Source organism: Fusarium falciforme, chromosome 13 (assembly GCF_026873545.1).
Source record: "Fusarium falciforme chromosome 13, complete sequence".
Classification (NCBI taxonomy): Eukaryota; Fungi; Ascomycota; class Sordariomycetes; order Hypocreales; family Nectriaceae; genus Fusarium; species Fusarium falciforme.
In genome coordinates this window covers 1,935,466-1,954,159 of record NC_070556.1, presented here as the reverse complement: position 1 = coordinate 1,954,159, position 18,694 = coordinate 1,935,466, and the positions used below count along the sequence as shown (strand labels likewise).

Below are 18,694 nucleotides of genomic sequence, written 5' to 3'. Positions count from 1 at the left end.
GCGTCGTAGACAGGACCGTGTACCTGCAGGACGCGACTGCACGCCTAAATCACGGAAGTTCACTGATTTTGAGGAAGATACAATTGTTCGATACATTCTCGACCTAAATCCTCGATCGTTACCTCCCCGTCTTCGTGATGTGGAAGATATGGCAACAAATTGCTGACCAACCGCAGCGCACCTCTCGTTGGCAAGCGCTGGGCTTCCAACTTTGTCAAGAGAGAGCCAGAGCTAAGGACGCGTAGCTTTCGTAGCTATGACTGCAAGAGAGCTAAATGCGAAAATCCAGAGGTTATTCGGGGCTGGTTTGCGCTCGTGGAGAACACAATTTCCAAATATGGCATAGACGCGTCGGGCATCTACAACTGTGACGAGACTGGATTTATGATGGGAGTTATCTCGACAGCTATGGTGGCGACAAGTACAGAAAGAAGTCCTAACGAAAAACTGGCTCAATCTGTAAATCGGGAATGGTATCCAGTGATCCAGAGTATCAATTCCCAGAGTTGGTGGCTGCCGCCGTTCATCGTTGTTGCAAGTCAATATTAGGGCGGGTACAGCGCGCATCACCAAGGAGGATTTTTTGAAGCTTTTTTTTTTAGCTGCGTTCGAAGACTACATGATAGAAAAGAATATTCGAGGAGGAGCAGGTCTTGTGCCTTTGAACCCGAAAAGTCTGATTTCCAAGCCTGATGTGAAGCTACGGACGACGACACCAGTTTCAGGGATCGACGAGCTGCCGGTACCTTGGGTGTCCAAGGCACCAAATAATCGGCTTGAGACAAGCTCACGATATGAATTCATCAAGGACCGGATCTCTCGACATCAGAAAAACTCTCCGACTTCAACTTTGTACGCTGTCGACCAGTTTGACGAAGGAGCCTAAGGAATCATGCATCAGATCGCTTTGCTAAGGTCGGAGAAGCAGCTTCTTCGGCAGGAGAATGAGACACTTAATCGACGACGTGCCAAGAAGAGAACCCTGCAGAAAGGAGGAAGTCTAAACCTAGACCAAGGGCAGGATTTGAAGGGCCAGAACCAGGTAAAGGTGCAATTAGAAGGAGAAAGCCGTCGGAGTAGTAGTTTGAAGCGTAGGTTAAAAACAAAGGAACGGCGATGTAGCATTCGTGGAAAGACAGGACATAACACACGAAGACATCAGATAGAAGTAACAGTGTCTCGAGAACAGAATTCTAACTGATCTGGGTCGATTTAAAATGTTGTCGTTTTTGCAGGGATAGAGAGTCACAAAGTAGTAGAAAATTGATCACTCGCTTATGATGTACGTTACTCCTGCCAAATAATGACCCGGCCGGGAATCTGTAAACTCTCTTTATAATCATCCATCTTTAGTATTCCGTTATATCATGTATATGCATGGTTTCTCTCTCGTTCTTTCTTTCCTATTTTTTCTATTATATTTCCTTTCATCAGTTGCTTTAAGCAGCTCGGCCTGAGGCCTCGTAGTCGCCACTGGAGCTGTCGCTACTCTCAACACCGTTGGTAGCGCCCTCGTCCTGGTTATACTTGTCCCAGTTAGCTATAATAGCACCAATCTTAGGCGAATTGGTCAGCTTGTACACATCCTCAAAGTACTCCTTGGTCAGTGCGAACGGCTTGGCCGTCACGTTGGGGATGTACTTTCCGACCAGCTTGGAGGGATCGATAGATGTCTTGTTGATCTTCTTGAGCAAGAAAGATCGGAAGGGTTTGACACCAGACCGAAGGAAGGTCGAGTGGAAGGGCACATCGATACCACGGAGGGGGATTGTAGCAAAGCCACGCTCCAGCTCAAGAGGAGTGGGCTTGGCAAGCGTCTTCTTAGCACAGCCACGAATGATCTCGCGGAGGTGTCCCTTGACCTCCTCAATGTTGTCCCTGACCTCTTCAATGGCGAGCTTCTGGACCTTGATGAAGTTGGCCACACCGGCAAGAGTGTCGAGCGCACGCAGGTCACCAGCGCACACGTACTGCATGTTGGCAATGTTGTAGTTGACAATCTCAAGGAGCCAGCCAGTCTCCTCAGCGATGTTGTCAACGACGAACTGGAGAGCAGCCTCGTTGAAGGTCTTGCTGATGTGGTTGGGGTTGACAGCACACATTGAGTAGTTGGATCGGCCAGCGGCGTCACGCTCGACGGCAACCTGCATGGTGAGACCTCGGTAGAACACAACGGACACCAAGCTCTCAATGGGCATGACCTCGGCAAGGGCAGCCAGGGCCGAGTATTCGCCTAGCGAGTGACCAGCAAAGGTGCTGTTGTTCGGCACAAGTCCCTTGGCCTTCATGTCCTCGAAGCTGGCCTTCTCCATGAGGGTAAGGGCAGGCTGGGTGAACTGAGTGGCCGAGAGAAGGCCAGTAGGGGAACGGTAGATGTATGAGGTAGTGGTCTCGTCAATCTCCTTGAAGATTTTCTCAGACTTAATGCTACCATCTGCAGCGACAGTCTCGAAAGTCATCGCCATGTAGTTCTGGCGGATAGCCTTGCCACGAGGTCCACCAAAGTGAATGGTGAGCTCCTTGGGGTTGTTCTTGACAATGTTGGTGATGGAGAAACCTGAGGCTTATTAGCGATTGCATACTGACTGTGCTTTGTTGATGGTACTTACCGTAAGCATCGAGGAGGTACTTGTCAGCGCGGTCCCAGACCTCCTTGGCAACGGGGCTGCTGGCATACAACTCCATACCCATACCTTGCTCCTGGGAGCCCTGTCCAGTGAAGACATATGCAGTCACAGGTTGTTCGACCTCAGCCTCACCCTCGAGAACCTTATCTTCGGTCTCCTTGTTGCGGACCTCAACCTTGATGATCTTGCGACCAGAAACCATGCCAGTGTGCTGGAGCTTGACCTCGAGCTCATCGTTAGGCAAAACCATGCCGATAAGTGAGGCATGGAAGCTTCGGACACGGCCAATGTTGTTCTCAGCGGCCCAGGTCTCGATCAGGCTTCGTACGGATGCACTAGAGTACATGCCGTGGGTGAGGGTGCCAGGGAGGTTGGCATAGCTGGAGAATACACGAGAGACGTGGATGGGGTTGTAGTCACCAGACACGCGAGCGTAGTTCTCGTTGGAGGAAGGGGCTCGAAGGGCGAGAGGAGACTTGCCACTGAGAGGGATGGAGTTCTCGAAGTTGATGGGCTGGTCGATAGGCTGGCCATTGCGCTCAAGATAGTCGACAACGGGGTTGCCGTGAGACTCTCCAGTCTCGTAGTCAACGCTGCCAACCTGGATGATCTCCTTAGTGGGGAGCTCGAGCAGAACCTGGCCCCGGGTCTCGATACTGCTGAAGACAGTCTTGTTCTTGTAGCGAACCAAGCTCTGGAGCCGGAAAGTCAGAGTCTGACCGAGCAGGTCAATGTTCTGAGGGAGCTCGTCGATAGAGAACCACTGCTTGGAGCGAAGGATAGCAACATCCCGTGTGGTGGCGAGGTGAACCTGAATGGGAGTTTCAACCTTTCGCTGGAAGGTGTTCTCGTAGTCAGTATAGGTACCACGGTACAAGAACTGAGAAGTGATCTCCATGACAGGCTTTCCATCACGAACGAGTGTACCACAGACCTCAACCATCTTGCCAGCCTCCTGGTTGATGACGGCGTTGATCTGGGCAGTAGTGGAGACCTCGTCGCCCTTCTTGAGAGGTTCTGCGCCAGGGATCATGCGGAACTGGTTGGAAAGATGGACAAGCTTCAGAAGGTCACCATCAATGGTGCGAGGGAAGAGAGGCTTGGCAAGGGCCTTCCAGCCAATAACAATGGCAAAGTCCATGGGAGCATAGACAGTCTTACCAGGTCGGTCGACAAAAGCCTCACCGTGGTTGCCAACAGCGTGCACGAAGTCATTGACGGCCTCGCCAGTGATGGTAGTCTTACCACCATCGAACTTAGCAGTGACATCAGCGTCGAGGTCGAGGGGCTCCTCGCCGAACCACACCTTCCAGTAAAACTCCTTGATGCGGTCGTTGCGACCCTCCATAACCTCACGGATAGGAGAGTATCCAGCCTCCGGGTGGTAGGTGAACTCCAAAGGCAGAGCAGCAGGCTTGCCGAGAGCAGTGGTCTCCTTGATCATGTTGACCTGGATCTTGTTCTTACCAACGAGCTTAACCTCGATGGCATCGATGTACTGGTTGTGGCGGTGCTGCTCACGAACAACGATGGTGGTCTTGGAAGGATCATTAGGGTAAGAGATCTCAACAAACAGACCACGAGAAGGAGCAAAGATGCGTCGGATAGCGTTGGCCTGAAACTTCTGGCCCTGGGCAACAACATCGGCCATAAGCAGAGCGTGACGCCAGTTACGGTTGGGGCCAGCGACCAGAGACAGCCAAGAATCAAGCTTAGGGAGGGTGGCAGCGACAGACGATGACAGGCGGTAGGTGTTCTTGTAGTTGTCGTAGGTCACAGTCAAGCCCTCGACGTCTTGGGGCATCTCGGGGTCAACAAGCTTACCACCAAAGTACTCGATGTAGGGGATGGCAGCCTTGTTATTGTTATATAGATCCCGAATCAGGTATTCCACGTGAGACTCATGGATACTGTCGAGAATAGACTGGATGGGCTGATCAATCTGAGTCGAGAACTTGGCAGCGGCAGGACCCTGGAGAATACATGTTCGGCCAACGTCTTGGCCAACAACAGCATCCAAATCCTCAGACTGCCAGAGAGAGTCCTTCTTAAAGTAGAACTCGAAGTTTTCGTCAAGGATAGGGATGAAGTTGACAGGCTTCTGAGCGGGTCGCCTGCATAAGATCAGGAAGTGCTGAACGTCCTGGGCATTCAAGATCTGGGTCTCAGCCTCAGGATAAGCGGTAAGGATACGGTCGGTCACCTCGAAAGGCTCGTTGAGCTCGGAGTAACTCTGAAGGAGAGATGCCTTGCCAGGGGTGGAAGCTAATCGCTCCTCGAGACGATGAATGTAGTCACCGACGAGGAAGGCGTAGGAGTGGTGGATCCAGCGGGACTGGTGCCCGATGTAGAGGAGCTCGACCAGACGTCGCAGAACCTCAGCATACGTCATGTCGGCCAGATCGACAGCATTACCCTCTTTGTTGCGACCGAACCAGACCTTCTGGTAATCATCATTAAGCTTCTTAATGATATAGTCCTTGTTCCTGTTGAGTTCGGTAACCCTCTTTTGCTTGGGTAGGCTGAAGATCTTCTGGTCCATCTCGGCCCAGAAGCGGACTCCACGAGTAGCGAGTTTGTGCATGGGCTCACCCATCTCAGATCGAACGGTAAGAACCCCACCAGCAGGTCCCTTATAGGTTTGCTCCCAATCGCTGTCCTCGAGGCCAGGGGCGGCAACAATAGCCTCTTTCACGTCCTTACTGGTGTGAGCCTCTTTGGCAACCATCATGCGGCTACCGAACAAGCAACCGTCGAAAGGCATGGGAGGGTAGCCATACTTCTTGGCCCATTCACCAGTGATGTAGGGATAGGTGTCATCCGCACCACCGAAACCACTACCGGCAACAAGGATGATGTTCTCCTGCCGTCGAATACGGCCATACATCTGAAGGATAGGCTGGTGGAAATCCTCGAAAGAGTGATGACCACCACCGCGGCCACCAGTCCACTGGAGCATAATGGGAAAGTGGGGGTTGGCCCTGGCGATGTTGATAACAGACTGGATAGCATCGACGGAGCCGGGCTTGAAACTGATGTGCTTAAGGCCCAGGGTCTCGATATACTCCTGGGCAACCTCCATAGAGGGAACACCAGCACCGATTGTGAGACCCTCAATGGGAACGCCCTCGGATCGAAGCTTGCCGATTAGGGGAATCTGCCAAGCCATGGCACGAGGGTTAACGTAGATCAAGTTGACAGAAATACCACGACCAGCGGGAATAGCCTTCTCGATCTTGGTGATTGCATCGGTCATCATCAAACTATTGAAGTAACCACCACCTGAAAGCTCAATGTGGTACCCAGCATCCATAGTAGCGGTAACGAAGTCCCACGAAACAGTGGTAGGAGTCATACCAGCGACAAGGATTGGAGGGAGACCAAGGAAACGACTCATCTTGGTGTCCAAGTATATTCGACCGCTCTTGTTCGTCACGAGCTTGGGCCCGAATTCCTCAACCCAGTCAATGGCATACTTGACAGCGTTCTCCTCATCTCTGTCAAAGAGCTCTGCCTTGTAGCCGATGTCGCTCATGGCACCATCGACAGTACCAGCCAAGATGACACGCACGCCAGTGCCCTCTTTGTTTCGGCTAGTCAGAGCACCAAGACCGGAATCACCACCAGGACCGAAGTCCAGAATGTGAGTGGCACCCGGGAAGACAGTGGCCTTCTCCCAGTTGACAGGGTCACGAGTGATCAAGCGGACAAGGGCAGGGACAATGTTGCCCTTAACTTCCTCTCGAAGATCCTTGCCAGTGTTGGTGTCGAACACGGCAATGCCAAGGTCGCTGGAATCGATTGAGATGTCCTTGAGATCGTCGTCAATCATGGTAGTAGCCTCTCCGAGATACTTGCTATGGAAGGGTGCAGTGACAGGCAGGAATCGGTTGGCAAAGCGAACCTTTCTCTCGGTGAAAGGAATTCGGCTCTGGTCCAGACCAATGGGAGCTTTGATCTTGCGAAGCTGGGCGTTGAGGCCGTAGAGAGAAGTGGGAGGTCCTGTCACAACTAGGTTTCGGGGGCTGTTGATGAGGGAGATGCTGATGTGGCGGTTCTCGGGAAGGTAGTGATTGGTAGCATCGATGTGCTTCTGAACCTCAGCCTGAGGAAGGCCTCGAATGCTAAGCATGGGAGTGGGAGCGCCCTCGCCGTGCTCCGAAGACTCGCGAAGCATAGTAGGGGTCATGGAGGTGATGGGGAACGCCTGCTGGCTTCGGGTTCCGATCCAGAACAGCATGGTCAGGACAGAGCTAGAAATATCTTGCCATGATTCCCAGGAGTCCGCAGCGGCGGTGGCGGCGGCCATGACAATGCCTTGAGAGTGACCAGTGGAACCGGTGATTCTTTCGCGCAGCATACCAGGGTGCACGCCAAGGACCTTACATGTCACCTCGTAGTGGGCAAGCTGGACAAGGCCAATAAGAGGGAAACTTATGGGTGCCGAAATTAGGTAGTCGACGTCAGGAGTAGAGTCCTTGTTGAGAAGCCAGTTCATGATATCAAGACCCTTGGGGAACATCTTCTCGGCCTTGGGGTTCTCTGAGAGAGTCTGTAGCAGCTCAGCTGAGCGGGTGATGAGGTCACCGACAAAGCTTGAGTATGTCTTGAAAATCTCTCGCAGCTCCTCAAAGTACTCCTCAATATTACCCTGACCGCCGAAAATTGTGTAGATTTCGGCGTCACCATCCTTAGCTGCTCGGAAAAGGGCTGAAGCGTGAGGCTTGATCGGTCGGTTGCACACAGCACGAGCGGTGTAGTAGCTGCGGATGAAGTCGAGCTTCTTGGACTCAATACCGGGCAGGCTGGTGGCAATGGCGTGGGCCTCGTTACCACGGAGGAAATTGCGCTCAAATTCGTTCAGAACGAGCTTCAGAACATCCTCGTAGGAGCCTTGTTCATCATCCTCGCCCTCATCGACCTCATGAGCGATGAGACCGAGGTATCTAGCGACCAAGTCGGGAACGGAGGATGGCTCGTCATCCTGGGCAAGCTCATCGGTGGCTTCGGGTAGACTGGCGACAAACTTGTCTTTTAACTGAGAGGCTTGGAAATGGAGGTTGGTGGGAATGAGGAGAGAAGTCTCGAGAGAGCCGTGGGAGAGGGTCAACGGCCGAAGAGAAGCGCTGGATCTGGGGGTGGAAATGCCCATCTGAGGGCCTTGACCGGCGCCGTACATGATGAATGCAGGGGTATTGAAGAAAATCTGCAGTGGCAAGCAAAAGTCCAATGTTAGTCTCTGCAATTGGCGGTTGAGATGGTTCTCGAGGGCCGATGGCTCACAGACCTATCAATTCAAGTCGTAACACCAGAAACAAGATATGATAGTTTCCCCGAAGACGCTAGTGAAAAGAAACCGGCGGTCCTGGATTCGCGCGAAGGCTGGCTGATCCCCTGAGAGGTGGGAGGGGGTAGAAACCAGTAGAGAATAGCTTTAGAGTCGGTGGAGCGCGGCGCGGTACAAGACAAGACAACACCAGCCAGGCGCAAAGGAGATGAGGATGGACAATCTCAAGGAGGAAGAGGAGGAAGAAGACGTCTAAGAGGGACCACGGTAGAAGTCAAAAACGAGAAAAATCAGGAGCTTGTACCGGGAGCCGGCTAAGGATTGTGGAGGGTGTGGTTGAAGCAGCTGGAGTCTTGGAGGGGCCGCCCCAGCGAACTCGAGTAGCAGGCCAAAATTTCAGTTCCGTTGGGGATATGGAGGGGTACGTATCCTGGCATATTTTTTCGACTGCACTGTACCAACAGGAGGGCAACTTTTTTGCTTCCCCCTCCACAATCCGGGCTATCTTAGTGCACAGCTCAATGTCGAGAAGAAGAAACGCATCCACCTCCCGCCGTTGTGAGACTGTGAGAGCCATTGGCGTGCACCGCATTGGCGGCTCGCTTGATCCGCTGGGACCCCACGACATCAGACACACCCCTTGCTATGATACTCCTTGCCAAAGAGGGACAAGGGGACCATCATGAGCAAGGGTTGGGTTGAGAAGAAGGTCAACGAAGGAGAAGGAGTCCTCTACCAGGTACTGGTACTTCGATACCACCTCTCTAGACGCAACGATCCATTGCTTCTGCCTCCAAATGGCCCTACCGAGTGACTTCGGGCCATGGATGTTTTCCTCCCAGCCACTGTTCTCCAAAGCGTTTTCGAGGGCTGGAACAGCTCTTTGAAGCCGCAATGGGGCATGTCTGGCTCGGCTTGGGGCGTGTGTGAGGCTGCTGTTGAGCCATGCCCGCAGCAAGCGGATGGATGGAAGGCTGATGATGGTTTTTGATGCGATGTCAATTCGTCCGTTTCGGAACAACAGAACCCTCCTTGCAGACCAATGGCTTGGCCACTTTCTTTCTGGATCAAATCCAAGCATGGGCTGGGTTTATTTTGTTGCCACGGTGTGACCAAGCTTATTAGGCAGGTTGCACTCAACTCAACTCAATTCCTTCAAGCGAGTTCCTATCTATCCCCGACATATATACAGAAAGCCATTGCATGATTGAGTTGTTCCTATTATTCCTCAGCAGTTATGGAATGACGATTCTCAGCAAGACATCTCGTCATACCTGGATCAATGTTCTCAACCCCCTTCTCGCCTCAATATTTCGGCAATTCGGTTTGCTAAGGAACTATTAACGTTTCTTCGCCATCTACCCAGGAGCCTGGCGAGCTTCAAATCTCTAGTTAAGGCTTTGACTGTAAATTTCCACTTCGGTGTGGCCTTGAGAACCGATAGAATCTTCCTAGACTAGCGACTAAAGAAACATCTTGCGCTAATAGACTAGGGCATTATTATTTGGCCAGCCGTACGAAAGATTGTCATACAATAGATCGGTGGCTATTTTTTACATCCTAATCAGTGTCTCTCCTTTCTTAGTCCAAGTCAGCTTTTCGAGCAGTCCGTCAGTGAGCACTGGCTCGAATGTAGGTACTGTATATGTGTTTAGCTCGGGAGTTTCGTGGGTCTCCCGTAACTCCACTCCACTACGAAAGACAAGCTTTAACGTCCACTTCCAATCTCAGCAGCCACTTTTTCGAATGGAGATTGATTCAACATTCACTGCCAGGGGCTTCCAGGAGGCCTGAGCAGGCGTAGTGCAGATTAAGTAGGCAGAAACTCTTGAATATTGATTTTCGATTGATACAAATGTAAGAAGAATACGATATCATGGACACCTCTCATGACACCTCTTCTCTTCACCTGCGACCATGAAAGTTTGTTGCCCCCTTCACCGCCTGGTCAACGCCTCACCTAACTCACATCCCCAACTTCCCCTACCAACAATGATTCGGCCCCCCACATTCTCCGTCCAGCGTCGACTTCCCGAGCATCGTGTTGAGGCGTTGAGACTATCACCAAACAGGCGGTGTGGTAGCCAAATACGTTAGACGGAATCCAAGTGGAGCATGAAACCATTCCGAAGCGATTCCGAAGCGGGATTCCGGAACCGGAATGGACAAATGTCAGCCTGCTTCATTTCATATTCAGAGGGTCCGTTACCCGTAGCTCATCTCACTCATACAGCGTTTTGTGCATGCACCAAGTTAATTGTTCCAAAAATGGCAAATACGAGCGATTACCAGCCGTCGATAAACACCTTCATCGTTGAAGATATCAAAATCTTTGACGGCCACAAGTTTATTGTCAATGGTTTCGTCATTGTCCGTGACGGACTTATCGCCGATGTTGGCAGCGGCAAGCCAGACAAATTTATCGGACAACATATCTTGAGGATCTCTCGACCACAGCATACGCTCATTCCGGGACTGATCGACGCCCACATTCATGCCCTTGCAGGTAATACCGACAGTGTTGAGCAGTCGCTGCGCTTTGGAGTTACAACTGTATGCGATATGCACAACGAAGTGGAAGATATCATGCGGCTGAAACAGGTTTGTATGTCCCTTGACTAGTACGGCGCATAATGTGGAAGACTAATCATGAATGCAGTTGGTTGGTGAGCCCCAAAACAAGACAAAGTATTCCGATTACAAGTACGCTGGAATCGGAGCGATTATCGAAGGAGGATGGCCTATCCCTGTCATGAAGAAGGAACTCGAGTCGGTTCCTCAAGGCGAGAAAATACTAAATGTCATTGTCTCAGGCTGGCCCAAACTGAACACAAGCCATGATGCAAAGCCATTTGTGCAACAGCAGGTCAATCGGCATGGAGCATCATATATCAAGATGTTTCACGAGCTGGGAGATACTCTCGGCATGAAACTACCGTCGCCTCCCATAGATGTGCAAAATGCTGTGGTAAAGGCCGCCCACGAAGCGGGCGTCATTGCTGTTGGTCACGCCCTCAGCTACACTGGCGCCATGGATCTCCTCGAGGCTGGAGTCGACGGCTTCACGCATATTTTCCTCGACGAACCTCCCAACGACCACTTCATCAAGATTATGAAATCACGCAATGTTCACTGCAACCCGACGCTGAGCTTGTGTGCATCACAAACCGCTGAGCGACAGGAATGGCAGCAAACATTCAGAAGAGACCCCCTTGCTGAGAGTATGCTGATTCAGAAAACACCCGATAAGCCACTTGGGCTAGCCAAAGAAGAGCGCCCGAGAGCTGGTGTCCAGCATGCCTATGAAACCACGAGAAAGCTGTACCGGGCAGGTATCCCTTTGATAGCAGGGAGTGACTGTGCTGGTCAAGGGTTCGGTGTAGCATATGGTCTTGGCGTACATATTGAGATGTACCTTTTTGCCCATGAGATCGGCATGTCGCCCGAAGACGTCCTCAAATCTGCTACGTCTACTACAGCTGCTCGGTTTGGGTTCAAGGATAGAGGAGAAATTTCTTTTGGGAAGAAGGCAGATTTGGCGCTTGTCGAGGGTGACATTGCTGATGTACTATCCGATCCAAAGAACCGCTGTTTGCCAATCGTGGGTGTTTGGAGAGATGGTGTTCTGGCGTCTGTTTATGAGCGGGGTTATCCTGAGTTTGTGCAAATATTTGATAGGGATATCTGATACGAGTATTCCCCTATGCCAAGGCTTCATTATGTGAGAGAATTGAATAAATGCTGATTTGTTTCGTCTGCTGATGGACCAATACATCATTGCCTTGATATTTTAACAACATTACATCCACGCATAGACACTGGAAGGAACTGCAATCAGTGACCCTTGGGTGATGGTACTGAATATAGCTTCACATGAAAAGCTAGGCACAAATTAAAGGGCCCTGAAGCAACATCATGAATCACATAATATAACCCAATGGCCATACCACTGTTTAATATTCACAATATCATATCTAGTCCACTACAACTTTCCATACATCCAGCCCACTGACGACGCAAATGCACGTGACTCTAAAAAGCCTTACAATTAATATTGGAAACTGTGGTTATTGTAAGCAAGTTGTTTTATAACTATTGAAGCATGTGTTTGTGCATTTCCATTTCAGCAGGATTCGAGTCATCTCCACTCGCCATTCAAACATATCACGGCCTCATAACTGGTGGAATGGCGTTCCTTAACGCGTGACACTAATCCTGCTGGTTTGAAATTTTGCATGATGCTTCACACAGCGTTGTGCTTCCGTAAAATCTGCGACGTCGGCGCGTTCGTCGGAGCTTGAGGCGATGACCAAAAGGCGGCTTAATAAAGCGGAGATATGCATTTTTTCTTTCCGTCCTCGCCGGCGTTTCCTAAATCATTGAGCCTCAACAAGAGTAGATCGGAGCTACAGTTACAATAATTGCTGTGCTGCATTCCGATGTTCAGGGTTTCCTATCACGCATATTCAAGAACGCTGTATGGCTTTAGATGTATCTAAGACTGAAGATTTCGGGACCATCGAAATCGAGGCATGACTTAATACGCAATAAAATATTACATCCGAGAGGAGCAAAGAAACCATCTGCCCAATCTATGTTCTAATTTACTAAACTGCATCAAACCCCATTTCCGTCCACCTCCCTTCAATATTCTCCTGAAGCTCTGGCGGATACGAAGATCGAAAATCCACAGATCTAAAGATTCTTCCTCCATCGTATTCCATAGCTAAAAGGCAGTTAGATACCATTTTGCCTCCCCTAACAGAACTTCCGCGACCGTATTTCCGATATGGAGTGAGAGTAAGACCCATCACCTCGTCAAACACATATTCGTCAATACCTGGTCGGCAACGGGACGTGTATGCCCATATGACATCTGCCCAGTCATGTATGTCCACGTCGTCCCCGATCAATAAGATGCGATTAATTAGCATGGTTGCCTTAGAATTGAAGGCTATGTTGCCTATAGTTGTGCAGAGTTCATCAGGGTTCGTCTTCATCTCGGCAAGCTTCTTACTGTCAACCTGTAGTATGCACCAAGTTGCAAGGGTCTCCAGGGGGGCGACTGCGTCTTTGATTGGAAGATCATGTTGTTGCAACGCCTCCAATAACTGGACTGACGCCATGGAAGCCGTTGTGTGCTAGAAAAATACAGTCAGTATGCAGCCCTAGAGAAGAACTTGGCTTTGCAAACTTACCGATTCGTCTGTCAGCCGGCCGGGCACAGAAACGGGCAGAATGGCACCATCGCGATAGGTGATAGCATCCACGGTGAAGAGGGGTTGATTGCCAGCTTCACCCTCAAAGTGCATACCAATGTAATCCTCAAATGGGCCTTCGAGAGCCTTGTCCTTGAGAGAAAATGTGCCTTCAAGGATGATCTCGCTATTTGCGGGTACGAGAAGATCACTCAATTCGCATTTCACCATGTCAAGTGGCTTTCCAGTAAGTGCACTTACATAATCTCCCTCTGAAACACCAGGGGGTAGAGGAATCGATGCAGCAATGTTTGCTGCTGGTGGAGCGCCAAGAGATAAAGCCCAGGGGATCTTGTCTTTTCCAACTTTCAACCGCTGATCCCTGATCATAGAGTTATGTTGTCCTGGAATGACGAGACATGACAAACGTCTCTTGTCATGGACCATGCTCGTTCTGCAAGACCTCGCACCATGGCTTCTCTCCCCTATCCCTTCGACCCTCTCTCCCCCGAAGAGATTAAGGTCGCTGTTACCATCGTGAAGAAGGCTCATGGAGACGTCAAGTTCAATGTCGTCTCCTTGGAAGAGCCTCGCAAGGCCGAGATGACGGCATGGCTCGCGAATCCCGATGGTGCTCACCGACCCAGGCGAGTTGCTGATGTGGTTGTCATTGGACCTACTGGAAAGATTTTCCAAGGCTCCGTTGACCTCGAGACACCGAGAATCAGCAAGTGGAAGCAGGTTGATGGAGCACAGCCTATCGTGAGCCCCCCCAGAAAGGCCGGGTGCACACAGAATATTGACCCAGATTCTATAGATTACCCCAGAGGAGCTGGCCGCCGTCGAACATGGCTGTCGCAAAGACGCCAAAGTGATTGAACAATGTCTCCTCAGCGGCGTCGCTAAGGGAGACATGCACAAAGTGTATTGTGACCCGTGGACGATTGGTTACGACGAGCGCTTCGGCAGTGGCAAACGCCTGCAACAGGCCCTGATGTACTATCGGCCAGACATCGACAACTGCCAGTATCATTACCCTCTGGACTTTTGCCCTATTTGGGATCCGATTAAACAGGAAGTCATCGCCATCGACATTCCCAAGATCCGTCGCCCCTTGGTTAAATCCCCACCCCTCGACTATCACCATCTGGCCATCGAGCGTCAGGGAGGCCACAGGAAGGACCTGAAGCCAATCAACATCACCCAGCCCCAAGGCGTATCCTTCAACATGACTGGAACAGGCCGCGAGCTGGAGTGGCAGAATTGGAAGTTCCACATCGGCTTCAACTACAGGGAGGGCATTGTGTTCAACAACATCACCTTCAACGACAAGGGAACCATCCGCCCAATCTTCTACAGGATGTCAATCGCGGAAATGGTGGTGCCTTAGTAAGTGTCCATCTTCGCCTGATTTCTCAGCACAGTCAGTGTCAATTAACTGATTCATTTCCCAGCGGCAACCCAGAGCATCCTCACCAGCGCAAGCACGCTTTTGACCTTGGGGAATACGGCGCCGGGTATCTGACCAACAGCCTCGCTCTGGGCTGTGATTGCAAGGGCTCTATCTACTACCTGGATGCTTACTTCTCTACCCAATCTGGTAGCGTGCGTAAGGTCAAGAATGCTATCTGTATTCATGAAGAAGATGATGGTATCCTCTTCAAGCATACTGACTTCCGAGATGACTCCACGATTATCACACGCGGGAGGAAGCTTGTAGTCCAGCAAGTTTTCACGGCAGCCAACTACGAATATGCTATCGCGGTATGTTCCCTTGATCTCATTTCGTGGACAAATCAAGCTAACTTGATGATGTAGTGGACTTTTCATGTGAGTCTCAAACCCAGCGCCACCGATTTTGCTGCACTAACAAACCAACCTCCAGCAAGATGGAACGATCCAGCCTGACATCAGGTTGACCGGCATTCTCAACACATACGTCATGTATCCTGGGGAAGACACAAATGGATGGGGAACGGAAGTTGCCAAGGGTGGGTTGCCAACTTGTCCCTCTCGAAACTTCGACACCTAAGATCAGTTTGACTGACTGAATGTAGGGGTCAATGCCCACAACCACCAGCATCTCTTCTGCTTACGTATCAACCCTAACCTGGATGGAACCAAGAACTCCGTCCATATGGTTGACGCCGTGCCATCCAGCGCTCCTGTCGGGAGTCCTGAGAATTTCTATGGTAATGCTTTCTATGCTAAGCGCACGCGGCTTGAAACTACCTCTCAGGCGATGACGGATTACGATGGCTCGACGTCGAGAACGTGGGACATCGTCAATGAGAATAAGCTAAACCCAAGCAGTGGAAAGCCAGTATCTTATAAGCTGGTAAGCCGAGAGGTGCCTGGGTTGCTGCCAAAGGAGGGCTCCCTTGTGTGGAATCGTGCCGCGTTTGCCAGACATGCCGTTCATGTGACTAAATGTGAGTGTCGGCCCTGGATACTTGAGTAGTACTGGCAATACTGACCGAGACCCCCAGACAACGATGACCAGCTATGGGTTGCTGGCGACCACGTACCCCAGACCTCAGGCGAGCCGTCGCGTGGAATCACCGAGTGGATTGGCGATGGTACCGAATCCATCGTCGATACTGACATTGTGCTTTGGCACACGTTCGGTATCACCCACTTCCCTTCGCCTGAGGATTACCCTATCATGCCTAGGGAGCCTATCACCCTGCTATTGCGCCCTCGCCACTTCTTCTCTTGCAATCCTGTCCTGGATGTTCCGCCGTCGTACTCGGTCACACCGAGTCAGGTTGCAGCCAAAGGGGAGGGGGCTCTGGATGCCACGGATCGGATCAGTCGGTTGGCACTGGGCGTATCGAGGCTTTAAGGAGGGCGGACTGCGGACGGGATTTTGTTGCATCGGATTTTAAAGTAGTTGGAAATTGTAGGAAGCTAAATCATTTTGCAGCGCATTGCAATGACGAACATCTAGTTCTCCAGTGTTGTGCGGCTTCTGGGTTTATTGAGAGCCAAAATTGTGTTAGAAAGTGTGTTCTTTGCAACTGCGGCCGGGCTCCCTCTAAGAGGAGAAGTCAACAGATTAACAACATCCAGCCCGTTGGGAATCCGAGACTTCTGTGCTTAGCCCCGACACGCATGTACCTCAAGCCAAAATCACAACCAAGGCCTCAAGGCTCTGTGGGAAGCATCTTTCATGGTTACCATACCGAAGTGTCAGCACAGTTCCAAGCTAAGCGACAGATAAAACAGCATCATGGGGTAGAAGGGCACCCCAAACCGCCCATCGATTCACCTGGTCTGGGATGCCTACCTGACAGGATCCGCATCCGCTTAAGTCGTTGGTTGGCGGGTATGAACGCTGGGAGGCCTGAATGTTTGAAAGATGACACTTTCTGTGGCCTAAATATGATGAGTGCCATTGAATAATAGTCGTGACAATATAATATGGTCTGTAGCTATTATACAATCAAGAAATTCACGTCCAAGTCTCGAAGCGTTCTGACCCAGCTCTTAGAGCGCCTTTCCTGCTGACCAAGCCCCCAGAGTACTTTCAGGGTGTCAATAGCAGAGTAGACGAAGCCCCAAGGAAAGACTATTGTCATTCTTTTCAGCCTGTCCATGACCCAGGACTGTCTTTCCAGCGACTGAGTGGTGGCACCCAAAACAAAACTCGGCCATGCCGTGGCCTTGAAATTCGGATCCTCATCCGGCATGTGGGACAAGGTCTCGTGCAACCCGTCAAGAAGGGTGTGAACGACGCCATCAGCGATCCAACTTTCTAGTGATGGCACAACCTGTAAGACGTACAGTAAAGCAGCAAGCTGATGAGCCGACCCAGCCAGGAAACGGCTTCTGATGGTATCCTGTTCGTGCAGCTTGTTTGCCCAGGAGACAAGGTCCACGTTTCGCGCCTGTTCTAGGAAGGCCGCTCCGGTTCCTTCAACTACACCGTCCGAAATAGCCTCGCCTGACATGGTGTCAGGAAGTTTAGATGCAGCGAGGAGAATGTTGAGTAGTTCAGGTGGACAGCACAGGTAGCTATTTGCTGTTCGTTCTAGGATAGGGAGAGCCTGGTACGAATCGAGAAAAGCTGAGAGACCACCGCGGGAGGCGTTAAAGGTGAGGCTGAGAATGGAATAACTGGCGGCAAGAAGTCAGTCCTACGTCTACTTCGAGATCTCACCCAGACTTACACAATACAGTCCGACATAATATAGTCTTTCAGGGTTTCGTCAAAGAGGGTGAGCGGCTGAATTAGGCTCAAGATCCTCGCAGCACCCTCAAGATGAGGTTTCCAGCAGTGTTTCCCCGACTCTAGGAGCTCCACGTTGACAAGAAACAGTGCCGCAGTGAGGACAATATCGCTTCCAACTGTGTCGATATTGGCAATAGCAGAAGGCATCAGCTGGAGGGCTTTATGTTTCGCCACAAGTGCGTCCATCATGACATTCCTCGGTGATTCTTGCCTTTCAAACGACTCAGAAGCGACCCAGCGTCTCGCTTGGTTATACATGTGAGCAGCTGAGGCAGCGATGATGACTTGCTGCAATAGCGGGTGTGTTGGAGTGAATGGCAGAAGGTTGCGGAATGGGTTGCGGTCCGAGAAATCATGGCCGATAAGGTCCTTACAAACGCGATTTGAGTCTATAGTGCCCACAGTTAGACAGGGTCCGAGTAAATGGGAAACGGGGTACTTACAGTAATGAAAGTACAGTCTCTGGGGATCACTCAAGTCTTGAAGCAATGGATCCACGAGCGGTCTTGGACTGGAGCTCTGGCGAGCCAAACACTTGCTTGGGAAAGTCATTTGATCGTCGTGGGATGTTAGACCTATAGAATCATATCCTCCATCAGAAGTTGATCCCCTGGGCCCATTGTTTGCCCCACGGGTCGCTTGGTTTGGCGTTTTCGTGAAGCACACAGCTGCACTCGACGGTTGTCCGGCGAGCTTCCCCCGGGTTGCAACAGATCCAGTCCATAGCAAGAGTGTGCCATAGCCAAGACACTCATGTCCCTTTAAGGTACACTTGTCGCAGTGAGGGCATTTACGGTCGCACAGCAACCGTCTTCGACGACATGTATGGCAAGGTCGGTCAGCGACTTGGTCGACGTTATCGCCGACTGAGGAATCCATCAGTGAAACGCAACGTGATAGTGGCACGATTGGAGATCTGCAGGCTACCGAAAGAGGGTTGGAGGAAGTAATGCAAGTATGTCTTGGTGAAATAAGCCCGTTCAGTCTTGCGGGTCTGCGGGGGTTCTTGAAGAGGTGAAATTGTGGACCTGCCTCACCAACCAAGATGTGCGTCATTAAATTTAGGGTAGGCGGTCGAACAAGGCAGAATTGCAGTTTTGCCTTGAGGAACGAAGTGACGAGAGGTTGTCAGACAATTGGCTCCACAGGGATCATTGATGGCACCAGTCAATTGATGAGAATTATCTAAAGAGCAAGAACTCAATGGCAAGACGCATTGAGTCGTGCAGCTCTTTAACGTGGGGACCCTAGTTTTGGCCACCACCCCCCCTCTGGCCAGTGGAAATTGCCTCAACACCAAAATGCACACATCACGTAAATCAGCTTTTTCTCAACGAAAAATAATGCA

General features: G+C 50.9%; 5 protein-coding genes across 5 annotated transcripts; 2 read left to right on the top strand and 3 right to left on the bottom strand.

Moving 5' to 3' along the window:
- Window positions 1-1,439: 1,439 nt before the first annotated feature.
- Window positions 1,440-7,806, bottom strand: NCS54_01495800 (Fatty acid synthase subunit beta; the record flags this gene model as incomplete). The annotated part of the gene is made up of 2 exons (XM_053160077.1): window positions 1,440-2,557; window positions 2,610-7,806. The coding sequence occupies 2 exons, from the start codon at window positions 7,804-7,806 to the stop codon at window positions 1,440-1,442; spliced, it is 6,315 nt and encodes a 2,104-aa protein (XP_053016052.1).
- A 2,376-nt stretch (window positions 7,807-10,182) lies between these two features.
- NCS54_01495700 (Amidohydro-rel domain-containing protein) lies at window positions 10,183-11,602 on the top strand (the record flags this gene model as incomplete). Its single annotated transcript, XM_053160076.1, has 2 exons — window positions 10,183-10,515; window positions 10,574-11,602. The coding sequence occupies 2 exons, from the start codon at window positions 10,183-10,185 to the stop codon at window positions 11,600-11,602; spliced, it is 1,362 nt and encodes a 453-aa protein (XP_053016051.1).
- A 919-nt stretch (window positions 11,603-12,521) lies between these two features.
- On the bottom strand, window positions 12,522-13,343 carry NCS54_01495600 (Ferulic acid decarboxylase 1; the record flags this gene model as incomplete). Its single annotated transcript, XM_053160075.1, has 3 exons — window positions 12,522-12,640; window positions 12,692-13,055; window positions 13,113-13,343. The coding sequence occupies 3 exons, from the start codon at window positions 13,341-13,343 to the stop codon at window positions 12,522-12,524; spliced, it is 714 nt and encodes a 237-aa protein (XP_053016050.1).
- A 240-nt stretch (window positions 13,344-13,583) lies between these two features.
- Window positions 13,584-15,957, top strand: NCS54_01495500 (Amine oxidase; the record flags this gene model as incomplete). Its single annotated transcript, XM_053160074.1, has 7 exons — window positions 13,584-13,874; window positions 13,930-14,501; window positions 14,567-14,876; window positions 14,931-14,942; window positions 14,998-15,103; window positions 15,170-15,544; window positions 15,602-15,957. The coding sequence occupies 7 exons, from the start codon at window positions 13,584-13,586 to the stop codon at window positions 15,955-15,957; spliced, it is 2,022 nt and encodes a 673-aa protein (XP_053016049.1).
- Window positions 15,958-16,549: 592 nt separating this feature from the next.
- On the bottom strand, window positions 16,550-18,081 carry NCS54_01495400 (Hypothetical protein; the record flags this gene model as incomplete). Its single annotated transcript, XM_053160073.1, has 3 exons — window positions 17,790-18,081; window positions 17,285-17,735; window positions 16,550-17,231 (listed from the first exon to the last, which is right to left on the bottom strand). The coding sequence occupies exons 1-3, from the start codon at window positions 17,896-17,898 to the stop codon at window positions 16,550-16,552; spliced, it is 1,242 nt and encodes a 413-aa protein (XP_053016048.1). The 5' UTR covers window positions 17,899-18,081.
- Window positions 18,082-18,694: the final 613 nt, after the last annotated feature.